Below are 23,427 nucleotides of genomic sequence, written 5' to 3'. Positions count from 1 at the left end.
AGATAGCATCTATTGTTGGAGCCGCATTCATTTTCACTGTAGGTCAGGACTTTCAGACCAAGGACAATGGCAGCAGAACAAATCGGTCATTTAGGCCTACCGGTCCTTTGAAACACAAATACGGCAAGTCACCGAGCTCTTTAAAATATTTTATTTTGGGTTTCTCAGTGCAAAAAAACACTATTGAAAATGGGGGTAGTAGCCTACTAGCCCCGATGTCCTTCATTTAGGCTATATTTCAGACAAGAAACATCTCATTCTACCCGACGATGGTAATGCATGTAAATATTACAATAACGTTTATTGTCGGATAATACAACAAGCAAGGTCTTGAAGAAAACAAACCGACACTTTGGAGTAAAGTGCACTTCAATATCAAGCATTCGGTTGGACATAATTGAATACCATTCTAATATAGATCATTCTTTTGTTTGCATTAATCTTCATGTTTATGTGGAAAAAATATTAAAACGTGGGGGGTCAGATATCCAACACCCAACTATCATCCACCTTGGGTGATCACATGACCTCCAAACACTGCATTGTAAAGAAGGGTTGTTTGAATTATAAATGTCCATTAATAAACACATTCCCTAGTCCTGCCAGATATTCATAGTAGCTTTATGTATTTATTAATAACCCTGTAAACCTAAATAGTGTGTTTTATGGTAAACAAAAAATTACTAAAATCAAATTTACCCATCTATTCACAAAATAAATGTTTACATAAATAGCTAAAAACAACGCATATAATCAAAAAAAGTACTGACAATATTTGGTCATTTAACAACAAGACTATAAAAGTAGGTCACCCTGTTTGTATAAAGCTTCCGGCACCTTTTCAGTCCTTCCCTTCATAAACTAAACTGCATTCCTGCTTTTTCGTAAATAAATAAAGTCTTGTATAATTGACTGGCAGTGGGTTCGCAGTTGTTCATCCATGAATCTGAAGCATGACAACAATGGATAACATGGGGGAGTGGGGAGGAAGGGGGAAGCTAGGAGCAGGTATAGTGAAAGGGAACTGGGGTCAGCGAGGCTGGATTCAAGTCCCTGACTATTTTGTTGAGGCTGGAGATCTTCTCTTCCAGCAGGTAGTTTTTTTTATCAGTGATTTTCTGGTGCTGTTCTGTCATCTCCAGAGCTTTCAGCAGCTTGGCATTCTCCACGTACAGGTCCTTAATTAACACGTCAGATTTGCCATTCCTGTGCAGCTGAACATGCAAAAGTAGACCAGCCATTACAACTTTGATATCAGCCAAAGAGTAAAGGTACAGAAATGCTTGATTATTTTCAGAGCCAATTTTTGTCACCCAGAAGATGAGCCCAGTAACATAGACAGGTCTGCATACCTGTTCCTTCAGCTGATACACCTTCTCCTTCAGCAGCAGCTTGACGTTGTGCAGCGACAGCTCGATCTCCCTCATGCGCTCCTCCATCCTTATCATCATGCTCTCCCCCTCATCCTGGGGAAACAAACAGGCCACTTTTATTGAAAGGGAAAGGAAAAATATCACAATTGTAAATGTGAAAAATAGCAGTGCTCTTTTTCCCTACTTGAAGGGAGAGTCCATGAGGAAACACTACACACTCTCACCTGGCATTAGTTCAATGGTACAAATAAAAGCTTCGACAAATACTAATGTATTAAATAGATCTGTACGTGTCCACATGTACATAATAAAGGCAATAAAACACAGTACTCAGGTTTAACAAGATGCTTTATTTGATATGGGGTTTTCATTAAAATATATTCTAGCAAAACAGATGACATCAAAATGCTGCTAATAAATAAATATAAATAATTTAGTATAAAACTGTAATAGTCAATGATAAAGAAACTTAAATAAATGGCTACAAACAAATCATACATAAATCATAATTTAAGTGTATAAATAAATTGGTGTTAGACAGTTCTAACAAAATAATGAAAACAAACAAACGGCACACCGTGCAATTTAAAGCAACACACCTAAAGATCTGAGGCTTGCTGGCGAATTCTTAGTAAACCCACACTAACCTTTCTAACCCTCACTAACACAAAACAAAGTAAACTGACACTACTTCCAAGAATTTGTTGTAGGTGTCCTAACTGCTCAGATAATTACCAACTGCTATGTAGAAGATAGTGGAAAATACTGTTGAATACATCTTAACCTAACAGATCTTCATTATAAATGAAATGGTCTAAAGAACATGATGCAACTAAATCTATTGCATCATAGCAAAGTGTTGCACACATCCATAACACATTACCCTGTCTACACAGGAAGACTCAAACAAGATAAATACTTTGGTTGACTTAAGGGCCTCAAGAGGTATATTGACATAACAAGAGTGGCACACATCCTATTGTATGCCAACAGTGCAAATTGGACAAATATCACATAACAAACCACATTGCTGGTATGAAACAAATACATTTGATCCAGCAATGACAGGACAGCACTGAAATTCAGACAAGAACATTAACAGTCATTTTAAAACTCGCTAGCGGATGATATTTCAGGTCCAGTGTTATAAATATGAGGAAAACCAGTATTGTCCCATCTTGTTACATTTCATCGTCCTTCTCTCTTCAGCATGTGGACCAATGTACAAGGATACGCATGATCAGTGCAAAGAAATTACATTTTGTTGTCGTAAGCATTGTCACAAATATTCCCTGTAATCAGTATTCGATTAACTTTTTCACTATTCGCTCAAATCCCACATACAGTGTAGACCTGAAGGTACAGCTATCCCTTTGGGATGACGATAACAGAAGTCCACATCTCCTGCCACCTAGTGGTTGGATGATACAACTCCACTGAGCAGGATTCGACACATCGTACATAGACGTCCCTTCTGCTCCTGTGAGGTTTTGAGAGAGGGAGGACATACTCCCGAAGCGGCGGTGGAGACGCCTGCTGTATGGGGGAGGGGGTTCGAGGAGAGGACTGCGGGGGAGAAACGGGGGTCACAATCCTCCGATCCTCCTGTAGCTGTCTGCGTGAGCGGAACGCTGCTCTGGCACGGCCTCCTGCAGAGAGAAGGGAGTACTCTTCACCAGGGCTCAACCCTCCTCTAACCCTGGAGCCCTTAACGTGGCTCGCTGGCATCAGGGGTTCAAATCCCCCCGGTGAAAACTACAGTTCCAGCTGACATATATAATGAACGTCAAAACTGGATCCTGTCAATTTTGAAAAAGGAGAGTATTGTAGCTTCACACTTCAGCCAGAACAGTCAACTACTACTGCAAGTGTGGGTTTTAGATTGAGAATTTTCACCCGTTCTAGGTGACTGAGCCGTTTCCACAGAGGTTCTAGACTATTTCTCTCTAGCAGGAAGAGGACGGTTTTTCCTCGTGATGAGACAAACACGGAGAACACACAGCACCACAACCAGAACACCAATGTGGTGAATGACAAGCCTCATGACAGTGAGCTCCGGATCACGAGAGCAAAGCACACAGAAACCACAGTCTAAACACCAGACCCAGAAAGTACACACACTCTACACACAGAGGACATGAGCTGGGAACAGAGTGATGAAACCAGGTTGTGAGAGCCCCAAATCCGGGGCCAAATCAAGAATTGTGTGGATGGAAATGACAAAGAAGATTTTGTGACAAATGCTTCAAATGATTTGAGAAGGGAAGTGTTGATTCTCCTCAGCAAAGTGAGTGCGGTGAGTTTAGGCCTGTGAGCCAACTGCACTTAAGAATCAGAGAGCAGAAGAGATGGAAAGGAGGTGTAAGACCATGTGTCCGAGTTGAGGATTATGCTGCCCTCTTACCGGCATGTTCTCCGGGTAATTAGGATCCTCGCCACGATGAGGCCCTCTCCTTTCCCCTGGCAATCGGCGAGGGGAAGGCGGGAGCAGTCCACCAAGCTGGGCCTGCAGTGTCTGGAGACACGGGAGGAGACGGGGTTAGGAGAGAAGAGGAGGAGGAAAGAGGGTGAGGACAGAGGAAGAGAGAAAAGCGAGACAGACGGAGTGAGGAAGGACGGTATTACAAACATGACAAACAGGTAAAGCATCAAGGGGGACGGGGATGATTTATTGTAGGTCGGGCCCACAACAGATCAGTCACCTCTATGAGCTGGGAGTGTAGACGGGACATCTGGGTCTTTAGCCCCTCGTTCTCCTGGCGAAGCATCTCCAGCTCCCTGGGCACCTCGGCACCCTCCTCGCAGCTCCTGCTCCTCACCGCCACCAGCTCCTTCTGCAGGCTCTCCAGCTCCCGCCTCAGGGACACCTTGTCCTGCTCCAGGGCCCGGGCCAGGCTGGACTGGCTCTGCTGCTTCTGCTGCTTCAGGGACAGAACCTGGGCCTCCAGCTGGCGGATCTGGGATAGAAGACACAAGTCAGGTGAAATCGAAAGTTATTTACAGGGCGTGTTTACTCCCAGCAGTAGAAGAGCATGTTACGTCACAGATTGGGTGCCACGGTTTATGGTGCTTCTATTCCCCATTTAAACTTTATTTATTGATGGCTGCTGTTGTGATTGAGGTTCTGTTTTACAAGGGCTCCCCGAGAACATGGACAATATACAACAAATCAATAAATCCAATATCACACACTGAATGTAGTAAAACATTTAATTAGGCTAGGATCAGGTGTTAAATCTGCATTTTAAGCCCCCAAATGAAACACAAATACTGTCAGGAACAACTGAAAATAACCTTTTCCCTGGAGAGCAGGAGATCCCCCTTGGTGTTGTGGACCTCCATCTGAAGCCTGTCGTTCTCCTTCCTCACCAACTCCTGCTCCTGCTCCACCAGCCGTGCCAGCTCGTCCCGGTACAGCTTCTTGTGCTGGCTCTGGAACCCACTGGAGTGCAGCGCAATCTCCAGAACCTGGTTCTGAGGTCAGGCGGAGGTGGGTGAAGAAGTCCAGTTGAGAGACCCCAGAGAGATTGGAACTTTTCTATCAAAACGGCTTGAGAAACATCTCAACGTCTTACTTTGTCGTTGGCGTTCTGCAGCTGTTTATGCAGTGAAATCACTTCCTGTTTGAGGGCATCCTTCTCCTGTTGGCTGACACGGAGGTCTGACTTGAGGCGGGCACTTTGGAGGTTGACGGCCTGGAGAGTTTCATCCAGAGCCTGGAACTACGAGGGTACCTTGCAGTTGAGTAACTGACTACTTCATTGAGAATTCTGAAAACACCAATTACAACATTTGCTGAAAAGTTGTTCAAAAGCCTTACCCGCTCCTGAGCCTTGGCCAGCTGAGACCGCAGACTCTGGGTCTGCTTGTCGGCTGACTGGCGCTCTTGCAACAGCTGTGACAGCTGATTCTCCAAAGGCTCCACCTGAGATGCACACAGACTGAGATGTTAGATTTACGCAAAAATGACACAGTACCTCTGCACTACCAGCAGAATTCACCCACACGGTTCAGAGTTCTACAATATTGTAGTCGAGATGATGTTATTGTTGCACTGTGCCTGGTAGAAATACGGACCGGTCCTTGGCTCGAAAAGCTCAAATATTGTTATTAATTCTGATCCTTGATCAGACGCTTTGGATAAAAGCATCTGCTAAATAATTACACTAAACAAGATAAACATTTTTATAGAATCTTTTTCTGCACTGGATGTCTTTTTTTCATTTTTTATGTTCAAACCTGGAAGCCCTGTGTTGTAGTTCTAAGGCCCAAGTCTCACCTTCTCTCTAAGGCATGAAAGTTGCTGGGAGAGCTGGGCCTTGCCCTCCTCCAGCAGAGCAGAACCTTCCAGAGCCTTGGTCAACTCTACCTCCAGAGCAGACACACAAACTGCCATCTAACACAGAACAACCACTAATTAGCTACATGTCATCAACCACAACATTTAAAAAGGCCTACCGGAGACCGTTTTTTTAATTCCCAGATGCCTCACCTTGGTCCTCTCCTCAGTAGACAAGTTCTGCTGCTCCTTGACAGCCTCTTTCTTCTCCTTCTGTCTGAGAAGTGCTTCAAGCTGCTGGCCAAGCTCTTCCACGCCTCGGGCGTTCTCCGTGTTCTTCTGAGCCAAGAAACCGTTTTCATCCTCCAGCTGTTGGCTTCTGAGGCGCAGCTCTGAGATCTGAAGGGGAGGATTGGAGCATTTGCACAGTTTATCACTACACTGTAAGGAATTTAAAGCCAATGGTTTGGCCTTGAAACAGATATTGGGTGCTTAGTTTGATTTTTATTTTTTATTTTGATTAACTGAGCTGAGCACTTCTATCTTACCTGTCTCTTGTAGTTGTCAGCCAATTTCTGAGCTGCAGTCTTTTCCTTCCTGAAGTGCTCCAGTTTCAAGCTAAGCCAATAAGATTGGGACATGTGTCAATGCAGTATAAAAAGGAGAAGAAATCTCATTTTATAAATGATTGTGCTGCTTACAGCATCTCTTCCTGACTCTCCCTTAGGTCCTCCTCCTTCAATGCGGAAATCTTGTGTCTCAGCACAAGGTTCTCCTCTGCCAGACGGCTGGCCTCACTCCTACGCAAGGAAAAATGCAGAAAATGTCAAGTCAAACTAGAATCTACCAACACAAGCTTCTTTCACAGCAAAACAACTAACTTATTCACAATTTCAGTATGCTCTGTTATGACTTCTGTAAATGTGATAAAGTAAATAAGGTTGAAGCAATGTTCATCGAAGGTAAAGGCTCTCTACTCCACAAATCAGACAACCATACATTTCTCACATTGACAGTGCCAGCTACTTTGTCTCACAAGAGTTATCTATGGGTACAGGGGTGGATTGCAGCACAGACAGCAAGGCTAGAAATCTGTTGCTTCACATGCAAGTTACAGGATCTCTGAGCCACAGTGGACACACAGCTACTTCTGGTGCTAGGAAGGTTAGGAAGGTTAGGAAGCCAAGCACGACTGCAGGGAGGCCGACACAGAGGGTTGGGATCCTACATCTCCTCCGAGTTACCTATGGGCCTTCATCCTCTCGTGTATCATCAGAGACTTGTCCTGTAGGTCAGTGAGGGCCTTGCGGAGTTTGCCATTCTGCTTCTCGAACTCAGAACAGCAGTCCTCCAGGTCAGACACGGCTTGGATCTTGGCCTCAAGCTGGGAGTTGAGGTCCAGGAAGGTCTCCTCCGGGGCTTCCTCTGCAGTGTCTGCTTCCTGCTGGATGGTCAGGAGAAGTTCGTCCTGCCTCTCCAACTCACTGACCAGCGCCATCAGCTTGCAGTTCTCCTCCCTCATCCTGGTGATCTCATCCACCAGCGCCACCTGCTGATCCTGGAAGTCTTGGATGATGTGCATTTTATTCTCAAGGCCCAAAATCCTTTTCTCCAGCTTACAGTTCTGTTCCCCTAGCTTGGCGTTTTCACAGATGCACTCCTCGTATCTGATCTGGAGGTCTGTCAACTCCTCCGACTTAGTCACCATGTCCTCCGCCTCCTCCATCAACATTAGCATTTTGGCTTTCAGGCTGCAGTTTTCCTCAAACGCCAGCCTGCCTGCTGCTATCTTCTCTGTGCTGTCCACTAAGAGACTTTCAAGAGTGTCCGTCTTCTCCTGAAGCAGGGCCACTTTATGCTGTAGGACAAGGTTCTCCTCTGTTGCAATGCTATACTGGAACTGGAGCTCAGCCATGGAGGCCAGAGTTTCAGATCGACCCACTTGATCCGCACCACTGTAGATACGGCCATCTTGCTCATACACTTCCTCCCCGTACTCCTGCGGTTGCTCGGTAACCAGCTCCTGCTCGGGACCGTGAGAGCCTTCTGGGATGCATTCCTGTTTAGCACCATAGTCAGGGTCCTCGATTTCCTCTGGGGATGTGGTTTCCACCACAGACTCATGACAGTGCCGCCCCTCCAAACACGGTGACAGGCTCTCATTCTTCTCATCTCGGGTATCTTGTGGTACTGCCTCCACAGTATATGATTCACACAGGCCATCTTCACCACAATCAACTTCAACCGAGTCATCGTTTTCAGCGCCCTCTGGAGAGCTGTGCTCCACTTTATCATGGCACGGCATCTCTTTGGAACCTTCATCTTGGCCTTCATCACCACCGTATTCAGGATTCTCCTCTTCAACTGAGGATTTGGGGATATCATCAGCTATGACCACTTTCTTAGGACAAGAGTCTTCATCAATCTCTTCTTCAGCTGGACTCTGATCCTCCATGGAGACGTGTCCATCTTCTGGAACGGGACTGACATTGTTGCATGCCTCAACACTGGCAGTTACGTTTTCGGGACAAACCACCACGTCCTCAGAAGGTTCATCAACCACCTCTTCCTCAGCATTATTTTGTTCAATATCCCCGACAGCCTTAGTCTCCTCTTGGTCGGCAACTTCAGGAAATTCTTCGTCCACCACCTCATAAGAGGTAAGGATGTTATCAGAACATTCGTCAGGGGACTCGGTTATCATCTCTAAATCGTCATCCTGTGCTTGTTCGTCAAAGATGGCAGACTCCTCCACAGGGATTGGGAGGTCCTCTGAAGCAACGGTCACATCCTGATCACAACACTCCATGTCAGGGGGGGATTCCATAAGGATCTCTACCTCATCGCCATGCTCCACCGGTGTTTCATTATCGACAACCTCTTTAGTTTGTTGTGAACATGGCTCCTGTTCTTCATGGGGACAGGTATCCAGTAATACGGCTGGAAGTTCTTCCCCTTCAGGGGAGTCTTCATTTGAGCCTCCCACTTTTCCATTCCTATTTGCGGATTCCAGAAGTTTATCGAGCTCTGCCTGGATCTTCTGAATTCTGATACTGAGCTGATCCCTTTCTGAAATGAGCTCAACTTTCTCATTTTCTTGTATCTCACAGGAGGTAAGGTTTTCCTGAAGCCTAACTTCAAGATCAGAGATATTATCCTGCAACTCCTGTCTCTCAAGGTCAAAGTCCACTGCCGAATGTCTAAGTAGCCCGTCTAGCTCATCTACCCTTGCCTTAAGCTCATCACAGTTTGACAGTAGCTCAGTCCTTTCCTCAAGATGCTTCTCAGACAACAAAAGCGCCTCTGTGTACTTGGCCTCAAGTTCAGACAAGCAGCTTTGAAGTTCAGCCTTCTCCTGCTTAAAATCCTCAACTGCCTGGTTCAGTAGAAGTTCAATTTCTTGTGCCCTATTCTCAGACTGAGCTAGAAGCTCATCTTTGGTCTCAAGGTTCTTCTCCAGTCTGTTGTGAAGTTCATTCAGCTTTCTACTCAGCTCAATCTCTTTAGTCTGAGCTGAGCTAACGGAACTCTCCAGGTCTCTCTGGAGCTCCAGGTTCTTTTCCATCAGCTCGTCTATTTCCGCCTTGTGAGTGCTCTGCAGCTGTTCTTGCTCCTTTGCCCACTCCTGGTGGAGGAACTCCCGCTCTTTCTTCATGGACTCCTGCAGCATGCTTCTCTGCTCCTCAGCCTCTTGTATGGCCTTCTCCACCTCCATCTCCCATTTGAATTTCTGCTCAGCGTGCCTATCTGACAGGGCCTTCAGTTCATTGTGGTAGTGCTGCTCCAGGTTAGCTACGTCAGTCTGGAATTGCTCTGAAACTGCATCCTGGTCACCTGAGAACCGATTCTCAACCTCCTTGATTCGTTGGGAAAAGTGGCTCTCCAGTTCTTTCCTGTACATGGTTAATCAATGACAGTTATGCCCCAAAGTGCCCACATTTCAAACATACAAAAGTCTCACTCTCACCTGTTGCATGGACAGATCATTCATCTTGGACTTGATTACATCCCAAAATACCAACCCCAGGCCTTAAAGACAAATCTTACCTCTCTTCACTGATGTCGTCTCGGAGCTTGTCCAGAAGGCCACTGAGCTGCTCCCTCTCGTCCTTGTGCCTGGTGCACAGTTCCTGCACAGCCTCCCTGTGGCTCTCTTCCAGGCGAGTCTTCTCCTCCTCCATCAGCCTCACCAGCCGCTTCTCCAGCTCTTCCTTCTCCGCCTCTAGTTTCTCCTTCTCCTCGTTCACCCTTTCCAGGATCATCCCCTCGTAATCCTCTTCCAGCTGCATCCTCTCCCTCTTCCAGTCCTCCGCCAGCTTCTCCTCCCTCTGCTCGTGCTGCTGCTGGAGCTTCTCCCTTTCTTCCGCGAGCCTGGCGAGGAGAGATGCCTCCTGGTCGTCCCGAAGCTGGGCTCTCTCCGAGTCCCACTGCGCTCTGAGCCTGCTCTCCCGCTCCTCGTGTTCTCGGACCAGTCGGAGCATCTCCTCCTCCAGCACCGCCTGCAGAGACTCGTTATTCTGCTCGTCCAGCTGGGCTCTCTTCCTCTCCCACTCCTCCGTCAGGCTCATCTCCAGCTCCTCGCGCTCTGCTTGGAACATAACGCTCAGCTCTTCTACTCTGGCCCTCATGGTTTCTTCATGGCTCTGCTGTAAAACCTCATTCTCCCGTTTCAACTCCTCTAACAGTTTCTTTTCGACCTCGGTTCTCTCCTCCTGCATCCGCTTCCTCTCCTCGTCCAGCCTGGCCTCAACCAGCTGCTCATGCTCTTCTTCCAGCCTGTGGAGCTCCAGCGCATTAAGCCTCCTCAGCTCTTCCTTCTCTGCCTCCATTCCCAGCTCCGTCTCAGCAAGCTGGTCCTCCAAGGCCTTCAGCTGGTCCTCCAGGTCTGCGACATGGGTGTGGGCCTGCAGTAGCTCCTGTCTGAGGGTACCAACCTCCTCATCCTGCTGGTCGGCCAGTTCCTCCCTCTCCCCAGCCTGCCTCAGCTCCAGGCTGGCCCGCTCCTGCTCTGCCTGCTCTAGCTGGTTCTGGAGCTCCTGGGCTCGGTTCTGGATGCTGGACATCTCCTCCCTCAGGGCCTGGATCTCCTCCTGGTACTGAAGAGAAATGGCCTTTCTGTGTTCCTCGTGGGCTGCCTTCTGCTCCTCCACGTTTTGTTCAAATTCAATGATCTGCAAAAAAGGATGACGTTTTAACAAATGAGCGCAGCAGGATGAATGAATATTTTTGAGATGGTATTCAGGAAGCACAATGAAACATTAGAAAGCGGACGTGCCTTGCTTTCAAGCTGAGCGCGTAGATTTTCAATTTCCTGAAGGTGCTGCTCCTTTAGCTGCTCTAACATCATCTCAGCCTCCAGACTCATGTTGAAAGGCTGGCCCTCCTCCGAGCCAATACCTGGACAACAAATGAAATTGCAATCATGAACATTATAACAACAATGATAAGTTCCTTGTGTTTCTTAGCTAGCTGTTCCCATTGGCGTACATGTATTACTGTAATCGAGACGTTATTGTAAGACTGTAGTGGAGGAATTGAGATGTTACTATTGCACGGTAGAATATAATTTGAGTTCACCATACATTGATCAGCTACTGTGATCAAGTATTTTTTATGTTCCCCGCAACTGGTAGCCGAGTTGTAGTTAATTTGGAATGTACATTTTGGTCAGTAAATACATACTGTTCATAGACTCTGAACACTGAAGTACTGTTAGAACCATGCACTGCTGATCCTCGATTTTCTGCTGCACTTCCTATCTGCAGTATATTAGTATAAAAACATATCATATAAAATATATAAAAAATTAAAATATTTAAAACAAAAAAGTGTCACCTAAATGAATAAAAATGTAAATGTAGAAATCTCTGGGATGTGTGTTGGAGGTGTTACCTGGGTCTGACTCCATGCCAGGGCTCTTGCTTTCCAACTCGTCCAGCAGGGAAGGCTTGGAGCAGAGCTGGGGGGCTCGGCCGAGGCTGTGGAACTCCTGGAGTTGGGCCTGCAGTTCATCAATGCGATCTTGTAGCTCCTGCAAAACAACAACGAGACTCGTCATCCAAAAAAGCCAGACAAAAGTGGAATGACAATAAACAAACGTCCTCAGGAGGACAGAAGTTAGCTGGAACTAGCAAACAATCTCAAGGCCAATGTCAGTTTCCTAAGACCAGGGTATGTGTGTCCTACCCTGCACTGCTCCTCATAACCGCTGCGTAACTGTCGGAGTCGCTCCTCCTGCAGGAAGAATTCTGCACTGCCAGGATCCAAGTCTCCAAACTACAGAAACAACACCAACGGGATAATCAGAAGTTGACAAAAAAATGTATGTGATGTGCAACAAAAAAATTGTGCTTTCTCTGTTTGAGCTTTTTTACTTTACCTTTTCCTTGAGAATGTTGTCCATGTTCTTCTGAAGTTTGCTGACCTGGTTTTCCGCCTCCACCAGTTTCTCAGTGTTGTCCAGTAGCTCCATCTCCAGACGTCTGTTCTCCTGAGAGACACAGCCCACCATCACCCCACCGAACACCCTACACATTCAATCACTACCTGCAGCATGGGCACAGCTTTGTGTAGAGCCTTTCACTGCAGATCAAGAGATTGCAGGTTCAAATCCCCCCTATCCACTGCATGAAATAAAAGCATCTGCTAAATAAACATGACTATTATGACCAATATTCAGAAACCCAACGAGCCGCAGCGTCTGGCCATGTTTGTGTCACCTTGACAGTGATGGAGAGGTGGTCCCTCAGGAAGGTCTCGTCCTCCCTGATCTTCTCCATCTGGATCTCCAGCTCCTCGCGCTGCTGGCCCGCCTGCTGCTGCACCTGAGCCATCTCCCTGAGCAGCTCGGACCGCACCGCCGCCAGCCTCTCCCTGTGGTCCTGCTCCAGCTTCCTGCAAACACACGGGGGAGCCTTCATTACACACACACACAGCCTTCATCACACAGCCTTCATCACACAGCCTTCATTACACACACACACAGCCTTCATCACACAGCCTTCATCACACAGCCTTCATTACACACACACACACACTAATTTATTTGTATCGTTTAATTTTTTCGTTTCACACACACACACACACATTTTTCATTTCATGTTTCTTTGTTTCAAAATTCATTCTTCATTCTCTCTATTACCATCATTGATATCGTTCTAATTGTATTATTGCTCTGGCAAAAGAGAGATATTGGAGATACAGAAAAGACAGTGAATAAGAGAAAGAGAGGGGGGGGGTTGTTTGTTACCTGATATTTAGGTCATTCATGCGCTCGATGGCAGAGTGATGCTCGTCCACCTCAGTGGCCAGCTGGGTTTTGAGCTTTTCTGCTTTCTCCAGGTCAGACCGGATCTTCTCCTTCTCCCTGAGCTCACGGTCCACGCGCTCCCTGAGCAACACGCCAATCACACGGATTAAGTCCATTAAAACTGGAGATGTGCATTAAAGCTAATGCGGAATCCAAAAAAAGGCCACGTCCATTTCTATCTATGTCTCTGTATTTGTATTGATCTACTCGTATCTCTCCATCTACCTCTTTAGATATATCTGAATGTACTATATACATAAGTCTATACACTCACAGAAGATGCCTGATCTCAGCTTTGAAGCTAGCGAGAGCCGCTTGGTGAATCCCATTCTTGGTGATGAGGAGTTCGTTCTCTAGTGCAATAGTAAGCTCACGGAGGCTCAGTTTTCCCTCCAGGTCAAAATCCAAGGCCTGCATGACGAACATGGACACACACACAAGCAGAGATCCAGTCATCTCCAGCAGACACAGGCACAGTCCTCTCAACCACACGGACGTACAGCGCAGTCGCCTTAAACCCCTAAAGGGGCCCAGGTTAAGAAAGAGGGTCAGTGGGAGAGGTGGGACGGTGTCACCTGCAGGATCTCAGGGCTGTTCTCGATGCCCTCTTCCATCCAGGCATCCAGGACGTTGTCCACGGTCGTGTAGCCCGTCCCGTCGTCCAGGCTGGAGAAGAGGCGTGTCCCGATGGTGCTGCTCATGGCCGAGGGGGCGGCCATCCTTCGTCCGGCCTCGTCAAACGGCTGGAGGGACACACGAGTTTTACGTTCAAATGTGTCAAATATGTATGACTGACGTGTCGAGTTATTAGATACATCGTTCGTAAGAACTATAGTCATCATAGATGGAAGATTTATTTTCATAGAAAGTAAGACTAGGCTTTGGGTTAATCCGCTAGTTAACAGTTGAGAGTAACAAGAATGCACCTGTACATCTTTTTTTACTACAAATGAACTCAAATGAAACAGTTGATAAAAAAAACAAAACACATGCTTAAGATTTTTGAGGAGCTACTGTTCCTGTTTAAAGAGTTTCTTTAGAGAAGTGGAGGGTTACCTGAGTGGAGTGGTGTCTCTTCAGCTGTCTGTAAGGCGTGGAGGCAGACGGCGTGGGGGGCTTGCTGGAATTCACAACCCTGGACACAAACTCCTGGACACTCATCACTTCATCTCCTGTCAGACTCTGGACCACATCCTCAGTCACCTGCAAACAAACCAACCTCTTCAATCATAACACGGCACCCTCACCAGCTGCATCTAGTACCGACTTTGTTATACTCATAATTCTAGTCAGAATATGAGTTTGAGAACTCTCCGTTGCGCTTTGACTACAGGGCGTGTTTCAAACGAGCCTGGAAAACAAATGCCTCTTCGCTCAATTGGATCAACCTACAACCAATCAGAGCCACGTAATATGTTGTTTGTTCAAAACGAATTCAACTGAGGCGCTCTTTTGTGACGTGGGTGATTACGTTACTGTTGATCATCTGTCCATCATCGTATGAAGCCCTCCCTGGCAATTTCATTGGTACGCCCAGATTCTGGTTTTCTGTAGTTGTTCCCCAATACGAGACACTCCAGACCCAACTTCCCGAACAATTTTTTTTGTGGGCGGGGAGAAGTTGGGCTGGCAGCCAGGCTACGACTTTGTCACTACAACAAACAAAACCCACTCTGTATGCAAATTACGGAGTTGAGTACATGTTGTTGCAATGTCAGGCACCAACCACTGAAATACAATTAGAACTGTGCACTTCTGGCCCTTAATGATCTGATGTACTCACTGTACAGTATGCAACATTGGTATATTTGGGGGATAAAAGTGTTCGCTAAATGAATACGTTGTAATATGGGAAGCCAAACTTCATCAAATGGTTCCTAACTCCTCCTCCTTTCCCTCTCCCTGGTACGATCCTCCCCCTCTCCCTGGTACGATCCTCCCCATCACCCAGGTTCCGCTGGCTCGTCCTCACCTCCAGGCCCAGGTGCTCGCAGAGTGCCAGCAGCTCAGGCAGGCTGGCGGCTGCATCCCAGGGTAGGGCCAGGCCCTGGCAGGCCTCCCTCAGCCTGTCCTCCAGGCGCTGGGACAGGGGTGCTGCAGAGCCCCGGGGGGTGCCTGGCTCATCAGGGTTCCACAACTGCAGCTGACCTGGTGACAGCACACAGACAGGACCCAGATGATTTGACCACATATGATATGTGCACTCTAAATTCTTGTCTGAATATGCTTTATTATGCAGATACAGGAGCTGTAATTTACCTGCACAAAGAACAAGGACTGTGCCTATCTAATTTATGCTTAAACGGCATAGATTATAACATTATAAATTGATTTACTACTAGTAATTAATTCCCCTTGTAATTTATACATCCATACAGTCTGAAAGTGTTTCCTATTCCAGGACTAAGATGAGTTTAGAAAATCTTTTTGCATATGGATAGATGTAGATAAAGTAAATCGTAGTAACTGATAAAACGATTAAATCTGAGCACTTAGATCTATCCTCACCTTCTGCTTCATATTCCTCTGCATTCGACTCATTGGCGTTCCAGCGCTGTGGAGGAATATGGGACGCATGTTACTAACAGCAAGTCAAAACATTTATTGTTTTGATTGAGCAATGAAAATGGCTAGAAGAGATGGACACGGCTCTGCCTCGTACAATGATCATGGGGACCTGTAGATGGCCCATTTCCTCATGTGCCAATCAGCTGGTTTTACAAGACCACATTCTTCTCAAAACCAAGGTTGGTTGGGAGGATGGAGGGGTGGACCGAGGGGGTTGTGGGATGCCAGACAAAGAGGACAAGAGAGCCATTGTGAAGGCACGGGTCCCAGAACAGGGCACACAGAAGTTAAAAAAGTGAGAAAGCGAAAGAAGTGTGTGGATTTATCTGTCCTACAGCAACAAAGAAAAGCCAAAACAGTCTAATTGGTATATGAACATTATAGGACATTCAACCATTAAAACTAAATCTAAACACGAAACACAATGTAACATTCCCTATGTGTAAATCTAGTTAGATATACCTTGATACAATTAAGTCATGATTAGTGAATGTAACATTTTCTTTTTTAGTTGCTATACTTGTTTGGCCTGCCTGGACGTATAAGAAGGGGAGGGGCTATGGGGAGGCGGGGGGGGGGGGGGGGGTGTCTATTGTGACGTGGCCCAGAATGGCCGCCTATTGTTTAAGAGGGCAACTCAGTGAAGGAATGGAGACCAGATGGGCCTCTACCGGAGAGTTCCATCCCAGGGTGCACTGGCATCTGAGAGAGAGTGATGGTGGAGGGGGGGGGGGGCATTGTTCCTCTGTCAACTCCTACACCCTACCCCCCTCCCATCCGCCCTGCTACTCCCCACCCACCCCAACCCCCACGCCTCCAGCCTCCCCTGTCAAGCCCCTCTGACCCATCCCCATCTGCTGGGCCCCAGTCGGGACATTGTTCAGGACCAGCCAGATTAGCCCCTAGCAGGACACGCTCCACGGCTGTGTCTCTGCAGCATGCGCTCACAACTGGGACAGAGAAAGGGCCGCACACAATACCAGCCAACGCCCACAGACGCAACGCAGGGTTCATCCTCCTGCTGCCTCCTGCACACACTTAGTCATCATTGTTGTCCCAAAATGAATCTAATACCTCGCAAACATCACCGGCCAGACGTTGTTTTGCAGAGGACTCGGTCACAGTGACTCAGGGGGCGGAATCCCAACTTGTGTGGGTCAGAGTGTCGACCCTGAGGTGAACCTCGCCAAGCAGCTTAAATCAAGACACTTTCCACAACAGAACCAGGCGGAGGATTAGTTTGTCCTAGAGGCATCAAGCTGCTGTCCACTGGGCCAACGGACAGCACGTTCACTGGAGCTCTCTGTCATGCTAGTAAATCACAGGTACAGCTATTGAGAATGAGGCACGTTGCAGGTTGGAAACAAATGAAAAGGTTAAGATCATATGTGGGGTACAGAGTATTCATGTGGAACACATTAATATTCATATTTATTATACTTGTTATTATTATTATTATTATAATCCGAATAATAAACACACTGCAGAAAAATCTGGAAAAAGTATTCAACAAAGTTGTGATACAAACCAATATCAACACACAGCCAGCCATATTTCAAGCTGCACTAACTCTACCGTCAAAGGCATAGAGGGTTGTGTTTTGACAACCAGGGTCTTTCTTGCATCCTGCTACGCTCCCTCCTCCCCCCTCACCGGACGGCTCCGGCCTGCCTGGACATGACCAAGTGGATGGGAACACACCGCGGTTCCCTTGACCACCACAACACACATTTGTGCCAGGGGGCAAAGTTCACTGGTACATGGTCCTTGCCACCCCAGCACCGCGTAACATCCGTCAAGAAGTAAAACAGTCACAGATGGCTCGTAAAAAAATGCTGACGCATCTGAAGCAAACGGTGGTGGAAACAAAAGAGCCACTTGCTGCCGGTTCTACCCACACAAGAGTTGCAGAACCAGCGCAATATCCTCCACTATGGTTGATGTGCCACAGAACCACACTGTAGTTATTGTTCATTATGAACTGGACCTGGTCGTGGAGATGTGTTTATTTTGCAATGTGCCTGGTAAATACAGACCGTTCCTTGAGTCGAAACACCAAAATACTGTTAGAACGCTGCACTTCTGATCCTTCATTTTTTGCTGTACTTTCCATGTGCACACTTTGTAAGTTGCGATACAAACGACTGCGAAATGAATAATATTGTGATGCATTCGCTTTGCATGCTTTTATCCAAAGCAATATCAAGGTGGACATTTTAACCTGCCACTTCTTGTCCAGCATTCAAACACTCTGAGCTATACCCACAATGCACAGTAAAAACGTCAAATACGAGTGTAGCTGACCCACCTCTGCAGGGCTGGTATTAATACAGAGCGTCTGCCCTGTGAGATTACGCAATGCGAAGAGAGCAGAGCTGGAGTGTCTGCACTTGTTTTGAGGCCCTGCCCAGAGCTAAGCTGATTAGCTAAGAATAACACCTTGCAGAGGCAGCCTGGGAAGGAAACGCACAGAGCAACCGAGGATGGGCCAGGCAGGAAGAGGAACCTGGAACGAGTACAGCGCCGATGTTGCAGCCGTGCTGTTTACCCAGAATGCATTAGGGTTAGGCCAATGGTCTTTAACCCTGGTCGTCAGGCCCCACTGTCCTGTATGTTTTAGATGTTTCCCTGCTCCAACACATCTGATTCAAATGAAGCTCTGCAAAAGCCTGATAAGGACCAATTCATTTGAATCAGGTGTGTTGGAGCAGGGAAAGATCTAAAACATGCAGGGCCCTGAACACCAGGGTCGGAGATCCCTGAGTTGTTCAATACCATATGAGGAGGCGATTTAGGGAAACAATACGCTGAACGATGCAGCGCTGAAGTCAACAAATTAAGTTCCTGTTCTCTGTGAGGAAGCAAATGTGAACTAGGGGTGAGGCCAGACGGACAGTTACCTCTCGTTTCCTGGGGACGGTGTCGTCGTTCTCCTCCGCTCCCTGCTCCTCTGTGGCATCAGCGCTGACGACCTCTGAGAATTCAGTCACGGACTCAATGAACTCAGGGGTGGAGCGGCGGCCATAACGTTTGCTGCCCCTCACAAACTTAGGATGGACCTCGGGGGAATCTGCAGAAGAAGAAGAGGATGTAGAAGAAGAGATGAGGACCTGAGGATGAGAGCTGGCTATGAAAGTGGGGCTCATCAGTTGTGAAGGTTCTGCCTTCGTCAGATATATTCGTTAGATATTAAATGTAGAAAACAAACTAAAATGCATGTGTTTCAGCTCCCAACTGTAACGTATTACCAGTGTAAATAACAAAAACTTAACTAAATGGGTGCCATAACTAAGTGCTAAATTTTGACTCTGCTGTAACTCTGGCACAAATATGGCATCTCTCTTTTTGTTTGCCAAGTCTCAAGTTCACACACACACACACACACAAACACACACACACACACACACACACACACACACACACACACACACACACACACACACACACACACGTTGGCTGGGGTTAGAAGCCTATGTCAGGTGACTCCACTTCTCACCTGGTTGGAGTGAGAGTGGAAGCATCCAAATCAAGGGAGGCTTTTCGTTACATCACCTGTTCTCTAGCCTAAGCAGGATACTTATAACTGTCATCCATGGAACTCCACTTTACATAATGCTTTAATAAAAGAGACACGGCAGTATACCAAAATGCACACCATCTAAAATAAATAAACACAAATATATGTATATGTATATATATATATACATATATATATTTATTTTTACTTTAGTAGTCTGTAGTCTGTTTTGAAAATAACAACAATGTTGAAGGCCCAACCATGACCATGCAAATAGGTGTCAGTCCACTGGCTATTCATAGCCCACGCTTAGCCCTGTTTGCCTTCATGCTGCATGCTAAGATTAACTGCTGAGTCAGCCAAGATGAGGATCCAGCAAGTCACCGTGGACCATCTCAGAAGAGAAACACCCGACAGGACACACTTGACACTTGCCAGCTTCACGGCTGTCGTTCAAACAAAACAAAACTGTTCTTTACGGAACCCTTTACGGGGGTCAGATGGCTGAGCGGTTAGGGAGTCAAGGCTATTAATCAAAAGGTTGTTGGTTCGATTCCCGGCCATGCCAAATGACGTTGTGTCCTTGGGCAAGGCACTTCGCCCTACTTGCCTTGGGGAAAATGTCCCTGTACTTACTGTAAGTCGCTCTGGATAAGCGTGTGTGCTAAATTACTAAATGTAAATGTAACCCTGCAGCTTTATAGATGGAAGGGATTCATTCCAAATGGAAGGGATTCATTCCAGATGATTTGTTCTAAAGGACTGAAGTGATTCCTTACCAGGAGTAGTGCCGGGTTCCTGACTGGGTGGAGGGGCTGCGATAGTGGACGACAGAACCTGGATCAGTGCGTCCTTGAACTGGTTAAAAACAATCTGCAGAACAAAAACTTATATTATTCTCCTCTTCTCTTCAAGGGAGGATCCAGAGCAGACATTCAATATCTTAAATATTTTTGGTATGGGAGGAATGAGGGTTCTATGGGACAGTATTATTCCATTGTTGAGATAAAATATTGCTCATGAAATTCTTGAGAATGGATTCAGTCTCCCGAGGTTGGGTGGGTGGAGGGAGGAGGTTGAGAGTCCTTGAATGACATGTCTAGATGGAGGGAGGGGGGGGGGGGGGGGGGGGGGAGAGGAGGTCACACTCCTCACCAAGAAACAGCTGCCCACCCTACAACTAATGGGTATGGAGATTTTCTTTGTGTTAGGAGTCAGGCGTCTGCCTGCTTAGGTGGGGGTTTCCTTTTTGTCATCCTCATTGTTAGGTGATGTGGCTGGGCAAGAAGACCCCTGACTCCCCCCACGCTTGCCTCACTCTCACCATACATACAAAACAGAACAGACGGGAAAACGTCCATCCAGGCTAACCTACAGCAAACCTTAAAACAGGTTGCCACGAGTTACAATTTGTGAAACTGGAGCATGTACCAAATGTCGAGATTTAGCTTCGAGACGTTCCTCGGTTCGTACCCTCCAATGGGAGGGCTTGTTTCCACCTCAAGTACCCTCCATCTGATGCACTCCTGAATGGTGATTAGTTTGGTTGTCCTGACGACAGACACCTAGGATAAGGGTTGATGGGGCACTGTTTCACACTACAACAAGACGGCTAACAAAGCACCCCAAACCTGGAGCCACAAAGGGCCTGGACCTGGACCGGGGATATTACCATCCAAGCATGGAAGGCATTGTTTGGATGGCAATATCCCCCTGAGGGAGGAATAAAATAGGCTACCTGTTGAGCTATCTAAAAAAGGTATATATTTTTCCTCATCACTGTGTATCTCATGTTTTAAAACCCAAATAGTGTGGTTAAAAGTGCTTTCGCTCCAGGGTGGTTTTGAAGCATAGCATCCCCAGAGGATCCTCTGGTGCTGGAGACTCAGTCTATATTTGTAGCCCAGAACTCAGTTTCTAAATAGAGTCCCCATATTTAGACGTGATCCCCATGGCCTGAGCCCTGGATGATGTCCCCAGGCGTGGAGGCCAGTACTCACCCTTCCCGTGAGGTCACTCTGGCCTTGCAGCAGTACGTGTAGCAGCGCGGGGGTGGCCTCCTCCAGGTGGAGCGCTTGGCACAGGTCGGACAGCTCCTCCGGGCACAGGGAACCCGCTCCGCTGCCATCGAAACTCTCAAACACTTCCTTCAGACGCTCCTCATACTGGTCCTGCTGGCTGTCATCCATCCCACAGGACAGCACCCTGCCCTGAACACACAGACACACACACACACAAAGATAAATATACCTGACAAGATACTGTTTACATGCACACCTAGCAGAGAGCAAAGACACCTCACATTCAGCTCCTGTGGCCAGGGAGCGAGACATGACTTACTATCAGGGTGGAAACATCCATGTCAATAGCATCCGATCCCAGGAACACCCTCATAGGTGACGGTCGCTGGCCGTTTGATCTAGTGCCACACCGGCCAGGCGTCATATGCGGTGCAGGGAGGGCTTTTGCTAATCTGCTTAGTCTTAATGAATGATTAGGCAATCAGGTAGACAGACCCAAAGTCCTGGCCCTGACTCCTACAGACTCCCTGCTTGGCACTAAGGACTAGGAACAAGCCATGAACGAGAAACATGCAAAGCATGCAACAAGAGCAACCTTAACCTCAACTGACCTTAATTGATGACCTTGAGTTTATGTTCCTTAACTGACTTGTTTTACACCTATTTTCATGTTGGTTTATGCATCGACAAAATGCAGTGAATTCAGAGTTGATTTCATGGCTGAATATTTTTTGGAGGGAGGACGGAAGTTCACCAAAAATACTAAAAAGCACAGTAAGAGACAAATTGATGGCAAAAAAGATGACAGAAAATGTGTCTTTAAAACAGCTGATTCGGAACCATGGTATTCTGGAGTAAACATTAATATAAATTCAAGAATAAACAAAAACGGTTCAGACTTCAGAGTCTATATCAGAGGAGAGCGGGGAGGAACTATTTGAGGAATGAGCACAGGAGTGGAGCACCCAGTCTGTGGTTAATTACACCACCAAAGGCTAATACTAATAGCTCCTGACAACCTCCATTACAGGGACGAGGACATTGTTTGGGGATCCAGCATGGAGAGGTCGTGGCTGGAATTGGAAGACAATGATAATGGTGTCAACTGGAAAACTACATTGTTGGCTCAGGAGTTTTAAAGTTAGTAAGCAGAGATCTGACTACCTGCTAGGGATGTGGAATGCAGTAGTCCTTGTCTAGTCCTAGTCCCCTCTGTAGGAAGATGGAGATACTAACTTAATCTGAATTAGCCCTGAAGAGCAATAGGTTCTTTAATGCACAGCTGACTGATCTCTTTAGGCCCGTCTTCTGGGGAAGGTGAACCTGGAGCCTTTTCAGTGAACGATGACTGGATAGGCGAGCGATGACATAACGCATCGGCACAGTCCAGGATGCACCCTGAGACACCCTGACTAAGCTGAGGCAGGCAGCGTCACACACAAGGGGAAATAGAAACTCAACGTGTTCCATTCCATGAGGGATTTCACTTCCTGGTCCGTCACACTGTTCTCAACCCCAAGTGGTCGGCTTCTTCCATTACGTCACACACAGGGCAACGAGATGTCTGATGTTTGATTCTACTGATGCTGGGTCTGACAAAGCACACTTTCAGACACGACCAAGCAAACTCCGCACTGAGGCAGGTCACACAACGAAATTCTCCCTGACCGCTGTGGAGTACATTGGGATTTCCTGTGTACTTACATTATTCACTCATCAATAGAAGTAGTCATAGGTTACAAGTTAGTATGTTCTCATGCGAGTTTGCTATTGATAAGAGTAGATCATGTCTTTGTGTCAGGTTGAATAGATGTTCAGGGTCAGGAGAAAGTACTGGGTAAACGTCCCTTCCTTGTGATGACTACGGGGAGAGGTCCACCTATGATCTCTCTCTGCCCTGAGAGTGGTCATGAGCTGGGAGCTGTGAATCTCTTTCTCTGTGACCGTTGGAACACCAACTGCCTGACTGTTTACTTTCTTGTACCCTACAAAAGATGGTCCTCCGGCCTTTAGAGTTGAGAGACATAATTGAGACCTAAGCCTGGTGTTGTGTTGTCATTTATTATCAGTGGTCTGGTGCTCTCCCAATCTGCAGATTGATAATCCAAATCTGAATTGAGTTACTCCGTTGATGAAAATAAAGACAAACACTTTCTTCATCACCGTACACACACCATGAGCCCTGGCTTGCTGTGTGTAGTGACATGGTAACCTCGTCATTTTCCAGCTGCTCCGTCAGTGACGTCAGCATGTGGGGGTCTGGTCTGCATTAGGCAGGTGTCTCCTTCCACTCAGACTAGGAGTGCCCCATTCAACACAGACAATGGGGGTGTCCAGAGAAGCAAAGAAAAAACATTCTA

General features: G+C 46.9%; 1 protein-coding gene across 1 annotated transcript; it reads right to left on the bottom strand.

Moving 5' to 3' along the window:
- Window positions 1–136: 136 nt before the first annotated feature.
- nin (ninein (GSK3B interacting protein)) lies at window positions 137–22,405 on the bottom strand. Its single transcript, XM_084684616.1, has 28 exons — window positions 21,387–22,405; window positions 21,047–21,256; window positions 19,826–19,919; window positions 18,430–18,599; window positions 15,470–15,515; window positions 14,934–15,109; window positions 14,018–14,164; window positions 13,537–13,704; window positions 13,236–13,372; window positions 12,902–13,042; window positions 12,372–12,546; window positions 12,032–12,142; window positions 11,839–11,928; window positions 11,545–11,683; window positions 10,928–11,049; window positions 9,700–10,823; window positions 6,897–9,545; window positions 6,354–6,452; window positions 6,201–6,270; window positions 5,866–6,051; window positions 5,653–5,769; window positions 5,194–5,298; window positions 4,949–5,095; window positions 4,668–4,847; window positions 4,076–4,330; window positions 3,778–3,888; window positions 1,353–1,466; window positions 137–1,214 (listed from the first exon to the last, which is right to left on the bottom strand). The coding sequence occupies exons 1-28, from the start codon at window positions 21,489–21,491 to the stop codon at window positions 999–1,001; spliced, it is 7,404 nt and encodes a 2,467-aa protein (XP_084540742.1). The 5' UTR covers window positions 21,492–22,405; the 3' UTR covers window positions 137–998.
- Between the last annotated feature and the right edge of the window lie 1,022 nt (window positions 22,406–23,427).

This window comes from Hypomesus nipponensis, chromosome 3 (assembly GCF_054491055.1).
Source record: "Hypomesus nipponensis isolate SF chromosome 3, ASM5449105v1, whole genome shotgun sequence".
NCBI lineage: Eukaryota > Metazoa > Chordata > Actinopteri > Osmeriformes > Osmeridae > Hypomesus > Hypomesus nipponensis.
The sequence above is the reverse complement of the archived record's forward strand: the minus strand, read 5'-3'. Positions and strand labels throughout refer to the sequence as shown.